The sequence below is a fragment of the Natator depressus genome, chromosome 9 (assembly GCF_965152275.1).
Source record: "Natator depressus isolate rNatDep1 chromosome 9, rNatDep2.hap1, whole genome shotgun sequence".
Taxonomy (NCBI): domain Eukaryota; kingdom Metazoa; phylum Chordata; order Testudines; family Cheloniidae; genus Natator; species Natator depressus.
In genome coordinates, this window is record NC_134242.1 from 27,972,332 (window position 1) to 27,986,991 (window position 14,660).

At 46.4% G+C, this 14,660-nt stretch overlaps 1 protein-coding gene across 2 annotated transcripts in view; it reads left to right on the forward strand.

The window, feature by feature from the left end:
* Positions 1-14,660, forward strand: part of WWTR1 (WW domain containing transcription regulator 1) — a 120,218-nt gene that overhangs the window by 100,628 nt on the left and 4,930 nt on the right. Inside the window, exons 4-5 of one of the 2 annotated variants that reach the window (XM_074963787.1) lie at positions 8,768-8,901; positions 9,869-9,963. In XM_074963787.1, coding sequence (XP_074819888.1) covers positions 8,768-8,901; positions 9,869-9,963 — 229 coding nt within the window. Of the gene's footprint in view, positions 1-8,767; positions 8,902-9,850; positions 9,964-14,660 lie in introns of both variants that reach the window. The other variant, XM_074963786.1, reaches the window with a different exon arrangement.

Genomic DNA, 14,660 nt, shown 5'->3' on the forward strand with positions numbered 1-14,660 from the left:
CCTTTGAAATGTTTAATATACCCTCAGTGGTTATAATGGCGGAGTTTAATTTGGAATACAAGACTTGTTTTGATAGATGTGATGCCATTTGAAGAGCTATGAATGGCTTCTTCTAACATCACAGCTAAGAATACACCAAAAGGGCTAGGAGCAAGGACACATTGTTGCTTCACCCCATTTGTGATTGGAAATGGGTCTGTTAGGTCAGTGGTTTGAAAACTGCGTGTCGCGACCCAGTACGGGGTCTTGGAATGTAAGGCACTGGATCGCGGCAGCTCTGGTTAGCACCGCCGACCGGCCATTAAAAGTCCCGTCGGCAGTGCTGCCCGGCTAAGGCAGGCTAGTCCCTACATGTTCTGACAGCATGCGGTGCCCCAGAAGCGGCCAGCAGCAGGTCCAGCTCCTAGGCTGAGGGGGGAGGCCCCACAGGGCTCCGTGCGCTACCCCCACCCCGAGCACTGGCTTCGCACTCCCATTGGCCGGTACCCTGCGAATGGGATCTGAGGGGGCAGTGCCTGTGGGCAAGACTGCACAGAGCTGCTTGCGCACCTCTGTCTAGGATCCGGACCTGATGCTGGCTGCTGCCGGGGCGCAGCGTGTTCCGCGGTGCCAGGACAGGCAGGAAGCCTGTCTTAGCCCCCCTGCTGCGCCGCTGGCCGGGAGCTACCCGAGGTGATCCTGCGCCCCAACCCCCTGTCCCAACCCTGATTCCCCCCCCAAACTCAGAGCCCCTTCCTGCATCTCCAAACCCCTCATCCCCATCCCCCCCCCAGAGCCTGCACCCCCAGCCCAGAGCCCTGACACCCTCCTGCCCCAGAGACCCCTCCCACACCCATAACCCCTCATTCCCGGCCCCACCCCACAGCCCTCACCCCCGCACCCCAACCCTCTGCCCCAGCCCTGAGCCCCTCCCACCCCCCAAACCCCTCATCCCCAGCTCTGTTGGGTCGCGGGCATCAACAATTTTCTTCAACTGGGTCGCTAGAAAAAAAGTTTGAAAACCACTGCTGTAGCTCCCTTGCTTTGTAGCTCAAAGACTGCCTTGATACTCAGGGCCTGTCTAAATCCTGGAGTGGAGTAAGCAATCCTCAAATAGATTGCTGACTATGCTATCGCTCTGAAGTAGAACAGTCTGAATCCAGATACTATATCTGGCTACGTAGTCAATTAATTTGGGCATGAATCTCTCCTAGTTGTACCAATCAGTAGTTGGCACCACATTTTCCAGAGAGCTCAGTATCTGAATTCCCTGGCTAAGTGATTATACCAGTTCAGCTGCAGCACAGAAAACACCCAGACAGTATTAAATTCCAAGTACACGTTGCAAGACTCTCAGTAGTTTGTGCAGGAGCAGTGAGTCCAGTGCTCTGGAAAGAATGGCCATTTTGTCAAAAATTTCTTAGTTGTGGAAGGAATGTTTTGAGAAAAATCTTCTGAAAGAGCTGACCATTTATCATATTGCCCAGCCTGATGAACATGAGGTACCATAGCTGTTAAACAGCCTGATGTTATTTTGTTAAGTGTACTCTTATCTTCTCCCAAAAATGAAATTACCATAATCATAGTACCGGGAGAGAGTTACAGAAGTTAACCCAAAGTGACTCCACATTAACTGAAATTTATATTAGAAGGTTTGTGGGTATGTTTTCAGTGTACCAAAAAATTACAAATACAGTTCCAGAAAGTGTGACTTCTCAAAAATTCCTTCTCTTTCTACCAGCCACAAGAGCTTTCCTTCCATATGCCATGCTGGTGTGTGAATTTTCTCCTTTACAGCTACACCATAGGTTATACTGGTGAACCCTTTTATTATTTTTATTTATTTATTAAGGAGATGGATCAGGGAGAGAGGCAGACAGCAATATATACCATATACTGTCTGGTCTCTTCAATACATTTTAGTTCTGTAAAGTATTTTGCATCACAGTTCTCAGGAAAGAGCAAAGGCTGGATTCTTGCCTGTTTCTCAAAAAGAAAAGGAGGACTTGTGGCACCTTAGAGACTAACAAATTTATTTGAGCATAAGGGAGGGAGCCTTGCTCTTCCTCACTCTCCCTTCTCCTCTGCACAAGTTGGCCAGCATTCCACTGGGGAGTGCAGCCCCTGCTTCCGTCTAGCTGCTGTCCCAAAGGAGGCAGTGTTAGGCTGGGAACATCACCCACCACCCTTTCTGTACCAATTCACAGAGCTGGCTGAGCAAAGAGCCAGGAGCACATTAAGTCCTCTCATGGGGTGGTGCTGCTACTGCTCTGCATTGTGCATTTTGGGAGCCAAGGCAGGAACAGGGGCCTGAGCCAGATAGAATTTCTCCCTGGGAGTCAAATTTGCAGTGCAGCCTCTCTGTACCTGAGAGTTCCAAGGGCAGAATTTTGTCCTGTCACTGTATGGTATTTGTGACCGGTTGGGGATATGTCTGTGTCTAATTGTGAATTCCATTTTGTTTTATGAATCCCAATTTGTTTCAGGGACTCATATTTTGTATTGCAACTTCCTTTGTGGATTAGAGTATCCATTTTATAGCAGGGGCTTGACACTTATGTCTGAGAAATTATGACAAAGCAATAAAGGGCCATCAAAGCTGAATAACTCTTTTCTAGTGGTAGGGCCATTGACCTTTAATTAATCTCTACACAGAAGCCAACCGCGCGTGGGGAAGTGGACCCCAAAAATCTCCCATCTGAAGCACATGAGCAAAAAGGGGACAGGGACTATTTTAAAAGAGGGATGCTTCACTAAGCAAAGGGCCAGACCACAAGCACAGGAAAGAAGACCAGGATAATGAAGGCAGGCAGGGCTGCTTATCCTAAGGATGTTGCTCAAACCCAGGACAAACAGGAGGCGTGAGATCAGACCAGGGGGATAGGGCGGAACAGGCTATGTTCAGGATTTAGTTATTTTCCAAAGATCTGTAACTCTGTCGTGTGCTCTGTTAAGAGTAAACTGTATAGTTAAACAAATTCCTTTGTTAAGTCTGTGTTCCTTGCTTTCCAGCCACCTTGTCTTGATGGATTTAACTAGAAACTGGAGTTCACACAGCCAGGTGGACTCTGGGGAATCTTGTCTAAGCAACTGAGGTCTTGGGATGGGTGGGCTGAGGCCCTGGTTCTGAGGTTTAAGAAGCCCCAACTGCAAGACGCCCATTGCCCAAGAAGAATATCATACACATGGTCTACACCTAAGATCATGCCTGTGAGACCCAGAGCTACGAACAGTGGCCAGCCTCTGCCCAGAACCAGCAGGGTTATTATAACTATGGGGGATTCATCAGTTGGGTTCACGAACAGACTGGTCTATCCAGAGAGGAGAACCGGGCTAGGTTGTAATAGTATGGTATAGCAAACCAGTGTTGAACAGACCATAGGCTGTGGAGCCAGTGGAGGGTACCCAGGCCATGAGCCAACCACTTTTTGGCCAAGCCAAACCTGAGTGGCGTGGCAACCCCAGGCACCAGGTCACAATGCTTCTCACTCAAATTTGGCTTGTCCGCCCCTTAGGCCGGGGTTTATATGCCCTTCTCTGAACACCGTTGCATACCACCAGAACCTTTAATTTGTGTGGTCCCCCCACCACTATCAAGAGTTACGCGTTGCCTCTGATGGAGGGGCAGTCAAGCCAAACCTGAGTGGCTCTGTGACCCCATGCATCAAGTCACCACACCACTTGCTCAGATTTGTAGTAGGTAGGTACAGGGACTAATAAGGATGGGTTAAGCTGCTGCAGGGCTGGGCACCTGAAAGGTGGAAGAGGAGGGTCAGGTTGGCACGGAATCTGCAAACACTTTAATGGCACTCTGCAGCCCCTGGAACAGACTACAATGGTGTTGGGAGTTGGCTTATCTTCTTGAGAGAACTGCATTAGTAGCACAACTGTCATTACTGACTGTAGATTAATAACCTGACACTTCATCTGGTTCATGATGAATTTACTTGGGTTACATCTGCAACCCCTCTCTCCTCAGCCTTTGGAGCAACAGCCATTTATATAGGTGCCTCAAGCTCAAATTAGACTGTTGCTTTTCTTTTCTTTTGACCCTTTTGCGTTTCCTTAACAAGCAGCTGATCTCATGTGTGGCCACGTTGCATAACCTTGGAGACTGCAACACTGGAAAGGTACCAAGGGAATCAGGGTCTTGAAGGATGAGGTGCAGGTTGTTTGGTGTGTTTGAGAGGAGGGAGGCAGTTCCAATCATATGGGGCTTCATGGAAGAAGGCAGAAAATGGGAAAAGAAGGTACCTCAGTATTCCTGGGATAGGTTAATTAGAAAGTCTTCCATAGAGAGAGAAGGTATTTATCTCCATCCTCCATTTAACTTAAAACAGAGTCTATGTAAGTGTATGTACAGATTGTTCAAAATCTTATTTGACTTCTTCCCCCCCCCACTTCCCTCCTGCCCATCGTTTTGATTTAACATAACACTTTCCCAATGACTTGATAGACTAGTGGAGTGAAGACATCTTCCTGAGTAATGGAATTCACTAGCTACTATGAATTAACGATGTCTTTGACAGTGTTTGAGAACAATTATGGAAAATTACTTAGAGAGAGCTTTCAGCAGCCAGTATGTCACTACCTGTTGTAGAAACACAGGAGACCGGAATAGCATACCTGCTAGGCATTTGACAGTTTTAATCAAAAGAGTTTCAAAACTCCCTTGCTGTGCATCAACCTACTGATTGTCAACAAACATTCACTTCAGTAATGGCCTTTCTCCTCAACCAGCGTGTGACCTGGATAACTCTTACCTCAGTAGATTTTCTTTGGCTGGGCTGTGATGCAGATTCCCTGTGATAGATAATTGTTAGATTCTCACAGTCATTGCTGGTTCATCACTAATATCACCTTTTTCAGCAAAGTTGAGTATGCAACCAGTCTATTTCTACATTCATTTTTCTCTATTTCTAGTCATATTCAAGGACTTCTGCTATTATAAGTGGCACCAGAACTTGTTAAAATGTTGGGTTTATGTAGTGTGGTCCCTTGAGAGTACAGGCTGCTGCATACAGGAAGGTTTCCCAGTCACCTGTGCACAAACAGGATTATTCAGTCTGATATTCCTTACAGTTCCAATGAACTTATTTTGCATTCTGGAAATTGAAAAGCTGGCATGACATCCAGCAGGAACAAAAATTAGGTAATGAATGTGACCAAATTAAAAAATGTCACTTTTTAAACCTTCACTATTTTTGGTGATGTACACAGTGAGGTCCCAATCTTGATCTCATTGCAGCCAGTGAGAAAATTCCCAGTGACAGCAGGAGCAGGCCCAAAGTTTGCTTTTTTGTCCTGTGTGTTTTACCTGAGAAATAGATATCAAAAGTGATTTGGTTTTCATTCTGCTTGGCAGTGACCAAATAAGTTACATGCAAGTCATGTCCTATGCTTTTCATCCATTGCCTTCTGCCCTTCCTTTAATTGGGGGGAACACCTCAAGAGCAGTGACACAAGCCTGAGCCAGTAAAAAGATGCCATCCATTCTGAATAGGACTTGGTCCCAAATGCCTGGGAGAGAAGTATACTACCATCCTGGCCATAATATTTAGTTGTTTGGCCTCAGACACAGTTCTACTCTAGAGTATTGGCTAAACTTACTTGAAAATTATTTTACATCCTTGCAAACAGAATAAATAGTTCCCATATTGAGTCAGTATTTTCTGCCCCATGCCAAAATCTTATCATTAATAATGTATGAAGGCCCCAGTTATGACTGGAAAACACATTGCCCAAATTGCTAAAATATGGCCTTGAATGGCTTAAAGACTGCATTGTAGCAACAGATCCTAGCAAACCATCTGCATCTTTTTTTGTTCTTCTTCTTCTTCTTTCCTCCCTCTGCCCCATTATTCTCCCAGCTTGATTATTTTTGTTGATCTTTATATTTTATGCTTTAAAAAAATCCTTTTGAATAAGCTTTGGTGCAGTAGTAGAAATTTGACAGTGCTCTAGGATTCAGATTTAATAGTGTCACGTATGTCACTCACATGAGAGTGAACTTAGGTGTGTCTGCTGCTGTCATCCACCTGATTTGAATTGTAAGTGGGAAGACTGCCCAGCAGGCTTTATAATAATTTTAGCATGGCAGACAAGATGACTGGTATTACAAAAAGGCTCTGAGTCTGTTTACTCTTTGCATACTCAACTCATATCTTAACAATGAAATGAAACATAATACTAAGTGCCTGTCCTAAAATATGGTGTTAAGGTAACAGTTACTCACTTACGAGTGAAGAGTCCAGATTGGCCAGTATTACTGGAAGAGTAAGCTACAGGTACAATAAAACACATGGTACCAAATTCTGCCCTCAGGTACACATGTTCAGCTGACCTGGATTTTAAAGGAAGTTGCAAGTGTATGTGCGAGGAAAGAATTTGGCCCTAAGTAAAGAGAAAATGTGGCTTCAAGTAAAGAGAAATTTACAGTATAATCATGTGAGATTAGAGGTCTGAGCAAACAGCAATAAACGTCATTAACAACCCTTTAAAACGCTAAAAGGTCCTCATTGCGATCATGACTGACTGCTTTCCTCAAACACTAGTAAAGAGGATTGTTAGTTGTCCTTAGGGCAGGGGTGGGCAAACTTTTCAGACATTTTATTCCGCCCCTTGAGCTCCCGTTGGCCAAGGAGCTGGGTCCAGGGCTTGCCCTGCTTTGCACATGCTGTGGCTCCGCGCGGCTTCTGGAAGCAGCGGCATTTCCCCACTCTGGCTCCTATTCGTAGGATCAGCCATGGGGCTCCACATGCTGCCCCCGCCCCAAGCGTCTCCCCCGCAGCTCCCATTGGCAGGGAACCATGGCCAAGGGGAGCTGCAGGGGCGGCACGCTGAGCTGCCTGGCTGCGGCTCTGCGTAGAGCTGGAGGGGGGACATGCCGCTGCTTCCAGGAGCAGCTTGAGGTAAGCGCTCCTGAAGCCTGCCCTCCTGCCCCGCTCCCGCACCCCAACCCCCTGCCCCAGCCCTGATCCCCCTCCCGCCCTCTGAACCCCTTGGTCCCAGCCCAGAGCACCCTTCTGCACCCCCAATCCCTCATCCTCAGCCCCACCCCAGAACCCGTACCACTAGCCAGAGGCCTCACCTGCCCCCCTGCACCCCAACTCCCTGCCCCAGCTCGGAGCCCCCTCCTGCACCCTGAACTCCTCATTTCTGGCCCCACCCGAGAGCCTACACCCTCAGCCAGAGCCTGCACCCCCAGCCAGGGCCCTCACCCCAACCGACAATTTCATGAGCATTCATGGCCTGCCATACTATTTCCATACCCAGATGTGGCCCCAGCCAAAAAGTTTGCCCACCCCGGTCCTAGGGCAAAGAAGCTCTGAATATTCTGTTACATCATGCTTATGGTATTAGTTGAGACAATCTTAATTTTAGCTTTTCATAAAGTCTTCTTTACTAATCTAATTTCAAAACAGTAGTAGTAGGAACAGTTACAGTCATATTGAAGGAGTTAAATATTTTCCTATTAAAGTGGCTGAAAGTGGTTGAGTGGAGAAAGATTTTCTACCAGGGTTTATAGAAACTGCTCCTTTAATTCATTTTTTTTTAAATTAGTAATTGAGGTGAATAACCGATATGGCTTTATTGGATCTTACACCTCTACACCCTATGTAATAGTCCGTTTTGCCATTAGATGTCACTGTTGTTCCACAGAAATACAGTTACAGTTACAAGTGTAGGAGTACTTGTGGCACCTTAGAGACTAACAAATTTATTTGAGCATAAGCTTTCGTGAGCTACAGCTCAGTACTCCTTTTCTTTTTGCGAATACAGACTAACACGGCTGCTACTCTGAAACCAGTTACAAGGGTGTTTCTCTGGATTTGTCTTTTAAAAAGAGAGTTTAGAAACAAGTTTCAAATGTTTGCTTCAGCTCTAATTACTGATTTATCACCTTCTGTACAATGTACATGAAGCAGATCATTAACAACATAGCAGTTCACCCTAAAGATTGTTGGGTCAAATTCCTGATTCCTGGATAATGTTTTAGCTACTCTGTTACTCATCCAGATGGCTCTGTTATAAGAGCTAATAAATTAGTCTGTCTAGTAGTTGACAGTCTATTTTTAGCCCCTGACTCTGATCTCTTTTATACCAGAATAAATCAGGAATAATTCCATTAAATCAATGGAATTACACTGCTATAAAACAAATGTGAGATCAGAATCAGGTTCTTAAAAAGTTTTATAATTGCCACTTTGAGTCATGCCTTCATTCTTTCAAAGGGCTTGGCTTCAATACAGAGTTAACTCAAGTTATAAGTTGGGCATGGCTCCTAACTCATGTCCTGTTGACACACAAAACCCCTTAACTCGAATGTGTGATGCTTTTAACTCGAGTTGATTGGCTCATTGGGGAGTACGTAGGCTACAGTTCAAGACTGTACAACTTTGTCAGCTGCTAGCACAGTCACTCTGTGGTGCTAATGCAATTGCTGTGCACTAATTAAGTTGCTGTGGGCAGCTCTGTGTTATTTCGCAGCATGAGTGCTCACTTGATATAGGCCAACTCCAGTGTAGTTAACTCTGCAGTGAAGACCTAGTCATGGGCTGTAGCTTTGGAGAATATCTGCCCCTGTAGCCAGTATGTGACTTCTTAAACCAGCAATCAGAATTATAGTGTTTGGAATCAAGTTCCCAAGTAAAAACAATTGAATTGTAGACTCACTTCTTATTAGAATGGGTATTTCAGATGTAAGGGCACTTTGCCGCCATGTCTCTGAGATGTTTGAGTAACTTTCCCTTTTTTCTTACTCTCTTATTTATTAATTTTTATTCAGGAAGCTGCACTATGCAGACAACTTCCCATGGAATCAGAGACTATGGCCCCAGTTCAGACTGCTGTGAACACACCTGCCATGACACAAGACATCAGGACTATTACAAATAATGGATCGGATCCTTTCCTGAACAGGCAAGTTAATGTCCTCTTCATCAACTGTTCGGTTCTGTTGTTTTATCTGTGGCACAGATTGTTTTGCAGATGCATTTCCCAAGCAAACTCCTAAATTCCCAAAGTTTTATAAGGATTGGCAAAATTCTAGTGCAACTCTGAAAACTTAGAGGCGTTGTCTCAAGAAGGAACTGGCCACATCTTAACCATTCAGACATTTATTTGATGAAAATTATATGGACAGTAGTACTGTCCAGTGAGAGAGACCAGATGAGATGAAAACTTTTTTTATGCTTCAGATGACAGAAGAGGACCTTAAAAAAAAAAAAAAAAAAAGCCAAGCATAAGGTAGAGGGGGTTATAGCTGGGTGGGTAGTACTGTAAGTGTATGTTAGAGACAGTATTACAGGTAGATTTTATTCTTTTAGACTGCAGAACTATTGGAATGCAATTTTTATATCTAGAGAAAGTTTTGGGGTTTTTTCCCTCCAAAATAAAAACTGGTTCTACAGCAACCACTAGATATTTGGCTCTAAACTTTACAAAAATGGCCTCCAATTGTAGGCTGAGTTTCATGTTTACGGTTACACCCATGTAAAAGCCTGACTACATTCACAAGTCATGTGTTTAAATTTCCAAATGGGTGCAGCTGCAGAAACAAAATTGTCTCTGTAGTGCTGGAGGCCAGATTGAGGCCTGACTAAATATATACAAAATGGTATGGGGAAGACAGTGCAGAAATCCTATGCACTGCTCTGAAAATGCCTACCTGGCAGTTTCTGAGATAGCTAGGTTGGGCCTGGTTCTCTGTTATTGTGGACTCGTGCAAATGACCACACATGATGCCCATCTAACAAAGTATTTAAGTCTAGTGTTTGGACTATTGTTCTCCTTTTCTCAACCACCACCCTCAGGGATTATTTCTGACAAGAATATCTTTACTGAGGCTTCTTCATGTTTCAATTCATAGTGGGCCATACCATTCCAGGGAACAGAGCACAGACAGTGGCCTAGGCTTAGGATGCTACAGTATACCAACAACACCTGAAGATTTCCTCAGCAATGTAGATGAGATGGACACAGGTAGGAACAAGGAATGTGCTTATTTTGCTTAAAATTTCATAAATTGTGTTTTATAACCAAATTTCTAATTGTGTGAAATGAGTAATAATCTCTCATCCTTCCACATATAGGAATAGACAGGCTATGGGGCCCCCTCCTGCAAGGTGCTCAGTCCCTTTGCTCACATTTATGCCAGCATTTGTTAAAGGTGCTCAGCACTTCACAGGATGGGGCCTATGAAGAGTATTGTCTGTACTGGAACCCTTAAATTATAATGCATGAAAGCCTCCTCCTATTAAAATTAGGGATGTAAAAGATTAACCGGTTAACTGGTTAACCGATAAGCATCAGTCTTATCGGTTTCGGTTAATGGTTAATGATTAAACTCCGCTGCCGGCTGGAGCCCAGGACTCCGCTGCCGCCCTAGGGGTGGCAGCCAGGAGAGATCCCGGGCGCACAGCCAGCAGCGGAGTCCCAGGCGTGGGGCTGGCCTCTGGGACCCAGGGCATGGGGGCCAGCAGTGGGGTCCCACGTAAATCATGGGCGTGCTGCAGCACCCCCTGCACCGCTAGTTACCCGGTTAAATGTTTAACTGTGTAACCAATAAAATGTTTATCGGTTACACGGTTACTTTTTTTAACCGCTATTTACATCCATAATTGAAATAAATAGACCTTTTGCAGCTCACTTCACTGGGGCCTTGATTTCCCCCAGTACTAATAAATAAGGCTAAGATTTTTTCACGGATATTTTTAGTAAACGTCATGGGCAATAAAGAAAAATTCACATAAGCCCGTGACCTGTCCCTGACGTTTACTAAAAATATCCATCAGAAAATGAGGAGCTGCTGGGCAGCTCCAGGGGCCTGGCTGAGAGCTCCAGGGGCCCCCACCACCCATGGGGGCTCAGAGCTCCAGGGTACCCCCCCCGCAGCTGCGGGGGGCAGCCAGGAGCTGTGGAGTCTCCCCTTGACCACAGCCGCTGGGAGCCCTCCAGCGCCCCTAGCCTGAGAAGCTGCGGGGTCCCGCAGTCGCCAGTGGTGGCTGGGAGCTGCAGGGTCCCCCACCACCTGTGATAGCTGGTAGCTGCAGGGTACTCCCGCCACCTTGGAGCTCGGGGGGGCCCACTGCCTTGGTAGCAGTGGTACCCTGTGGCTCCTGGTCTCCCCGGGTGGCAGTGGTACCCTGCAGCTCCCAGCCGCCTGCAGGGTGCTCAGTGCCTTTGCTGGCTTCCACAACCTCCGTGATAAAGTTATTTATTAGCCTAACTAATAAAAAGATGCTTTAAGATATAGTTGGAGCATGAACTACCAATTGAGAGCCCAGTCCTGCATTCCTTGCCTTCCCAATACACTCAGAGGGTATGTCTACACTACGAAATTAGGTCGAATTTATAGAAGTCAGTTTTGTAGAAAGTGTTTTTATACAGTCGATTGTGTGTGTCCCCACACAAATGCTCGAAGTGCATGTAGTCGGCGGAGTGTGTCCACAGTACCAAGGCGACCATCGACTTCCAGAGTGTTGCACTGTGGGTAGCTATCCCACAGTTCCCGCAGCCTCCGCCGCCCATTTGAATTCTGGGTAGAAATCCCAGTGCCGGATGGGGCTAAAACATTGTCATGGGTGGTTCTGGGTACATATCGTCAGGCCCCCTTTCCTTCCCTCCCTCCCTCCGTGAAAGCAAGGGCAGATAGTCGTTTTGCACCTTTTTTCTTGAGTTACCTGTGCAGATGCCATACCACGGCAAGCATGGAGCCCGCTCAGCTAACCGTCACCGTGTGTCTCCTGGGTGCTGGCAGACGCGGTACTGCATTGCTTCACAGCAGCAGTTAATTGCCTTTTGGCAGCAGACAGTGCAGTGTGGCTGGTAGCCGTCGTCGACGTAGTCCAGGGTGCTCTTTTAACCGACCTCGATGAGGTCAGGGGCACCTGGGCAAACGTGGGAGTGATTCAGCCAAGTCATTTCCCTTTTAAGTTTCGTTTCATGGCGATTCAGTCCTACCAGCAATGCACTGTCTTTTAATATGCTGATATCAAGGGTAGTGACCCTGGGAAATGTGCAGGTCATAGTGGATGGCTTTGATGCAACAGGATTCCCTAACTGTGGTGGGGCCATAGACGGAACCCATATCCCTATCTTGGCACTGGAGCACCAAGCCGGCAAGTACATAAACCGCAAGGAGTACTTTCAATAGTGCTGCAAGCACTGGTGGATCACAAGGGACGTTTCACCAACATCAACATGGGATGGCCGGGAAAGGTACATGACGCTCGCATCTTCAGGAACTCTGGTCTGTTTCAAAAGCTGCAGGAAGGGACTTTCTTCCCAGACCAGAAAATAACTGTTGGGGATGTTGAAATGCCTATAGTTATCCTTGGGGACCCAGCCTACCCCTTAATGCCATGGCTCATGAAGCCATACACAGGCAGCCTGGACAGTAGTCAGGAGCTGTTCAACTACAGGCTGAGCAAGTGCAGAATGGTGGTAGAATGTGCATTTGGATGTTTAAAAGCACGCTGGCGCAGTTTACTGACTCGGTTAGACCTCAGCAAAACCAATATTCCCATCCTTATTACTGCTTGCTGTGCGCAGTACAATATCTGTGAGAGTAAGGGGGAGATGTTTATGGCGGGGTAGGAGGTTGAGGCAAATCGCCTGGCCTCTGATTACGCACAGCCAGACACCAGGGCGGTTAGAAGAGCACAGGAGGGTGTGGTGCGCATCAGATAAGCTTTGAAAACCAGTTTCATGACTGGCCAGGCTACGGTGTGAAAGTTCTGTTTGTTTCTCCTTGATGAAACTCCCCGCCCCTTGGTTCACTCTACTTCCCTGTAAGCTAACCACTCTCCCCTCCTCCCTTCGATCACCGCTTGCAGAGGCAATAAAGTCATTGTTGCTTCACATTCATGCATTCTTTATTAATTATTTAAGTTCAGTACCAATGTGGATACAAGAACAAATGGATATAAACTGGCCACCAGGAAGTTTAGACTTGAAATTAGATGAAGGTTTCTAACCATCAGAGGAGTGAAGTTTTGGAATAGCCTTCCAAGGGAAACAGTGGGGGCAAAAGATCTATCTGGCTTTAAGATTAAACTCCATAAGTTTATGGAGGAGATGGTATGATGGGATAACATGGTTTTGGTAATTAAATATTCATGGTAAATAGGCCCAATGGCCTGTGATGGGATATTAGATGGGGTGGGATCTGATTTACCCAGGAAAGAATTTTCTGTAATATCTGGCTGGTGAATCTTGCCCATATGCTCAGGGTTTAGCTGATCGCCGTATTTGGGGTTGGGAAGGAATTTTCCTCCAGGGCAGATTGGAAGAGGCCCTGGAGGTTTTTCACCTTCCTCTGTAGCATGGGGCACGGGTCATTTGCTGGAGGATTCTCTGCTCCTTGAAGTCTTTAAACCACGATTTGAGGACTTCAATAGCTCAGACATAAGTGAGAGGTTTTTCGCAGGAGTGGTGGGTGAAATTCTGTGGCCTGCGTTGTGCAGGAGGTCAGACTAGATGATCATAATGGTCCCTTCTGACCTAAATATCTATGAATCTATGAATTCATCACACAAATAGAGGGATAACTACCAAGGTAGCCCAGGAGGGGTGATGGAGGAGAGAAGCACCAGGAGGGGTGGTGGAGGAGGGAAGGACAAGGACACACAGCACTTGAAAAGTTTAAAACTTTAAAACTTATTGAATGCCAGCCTTCTGTTGCTTGGGCAATCCTCTGGGGTGGAGTGGCTGGGTGGCCGGAGGTCCCCCCACCGCGTTCTTGGGCGTCTGGGTGAGGAGGCTATGGAACTTGGGGAGGAGGGTGGTTGGTTACACAGGGGCTTTAGTGGCGGTCTGTGCTCCAGCTGCCTTTTCTGCAGCTCAGCCATATGCTGGAGCATATTAGTTTGATCCTCCAGCAGCCTCAGCATTGAATCCTGCCTCCTCTCATCACACTGCCACCACCTTTCAGCTTCAGCCCTCTCTTCAGCCCGCCACTTACTCTCCTCAGCCCACCACCTCTCCTCCCGGTCATTTTGTGCTTTCCTGCACTCTGACATTGTCTGCCTCCACGCATTCGTCTGTGCTCTGTAAGTGTGGGAGGACAGCATGAGCTCAGAGAACATTTCATCGTGAGTGCGTTTTTTTCGCCTTCTAATCCCCGCTAGCCTCTGGGAAGGAGAAGATCCTGTGATCCTTGAAACACATGCAGCTGGTGGAGGAAAAAAAAAAAAGGACAGTGGTATTTAAAAAGAGACATTTTATAGAACAATGAGTACACTCTTTCACGGTAAACCTTGCTGTTAACATTACATACATAGCACGTGTGCTTTCGTTCCAAGGTCGCATTTTGTCTCCCCTCACCGCGTGGCTAGCCCCTCATCCCTCCCCCCTCCCCGTGGCTAACAGCGGGGAACATTTCTGTTCAGCTACAGGCAAACAGCCCAGCAGGAAGGGGCACCTCTGAATGTCCCCTTAAGAAAAGCACCCTATTTCAACCAGGTGACCATGAATGATATCACTCTCCTGAGGATAACACAGAGAGATAAAGAATGATGTTGTTTGAATGTCAGCAAACATACACTGCAATGCTTTGTTCTACAGTGATTCCTGAGTACGTGCTACTGGCCTGGAGTGGTAAAGTGTCCTACCATGGTGGACAGAATAAGGCTGCCCTCCCCAGAAACCTTTTGCAAAGATTTTGGGATTATATCCAG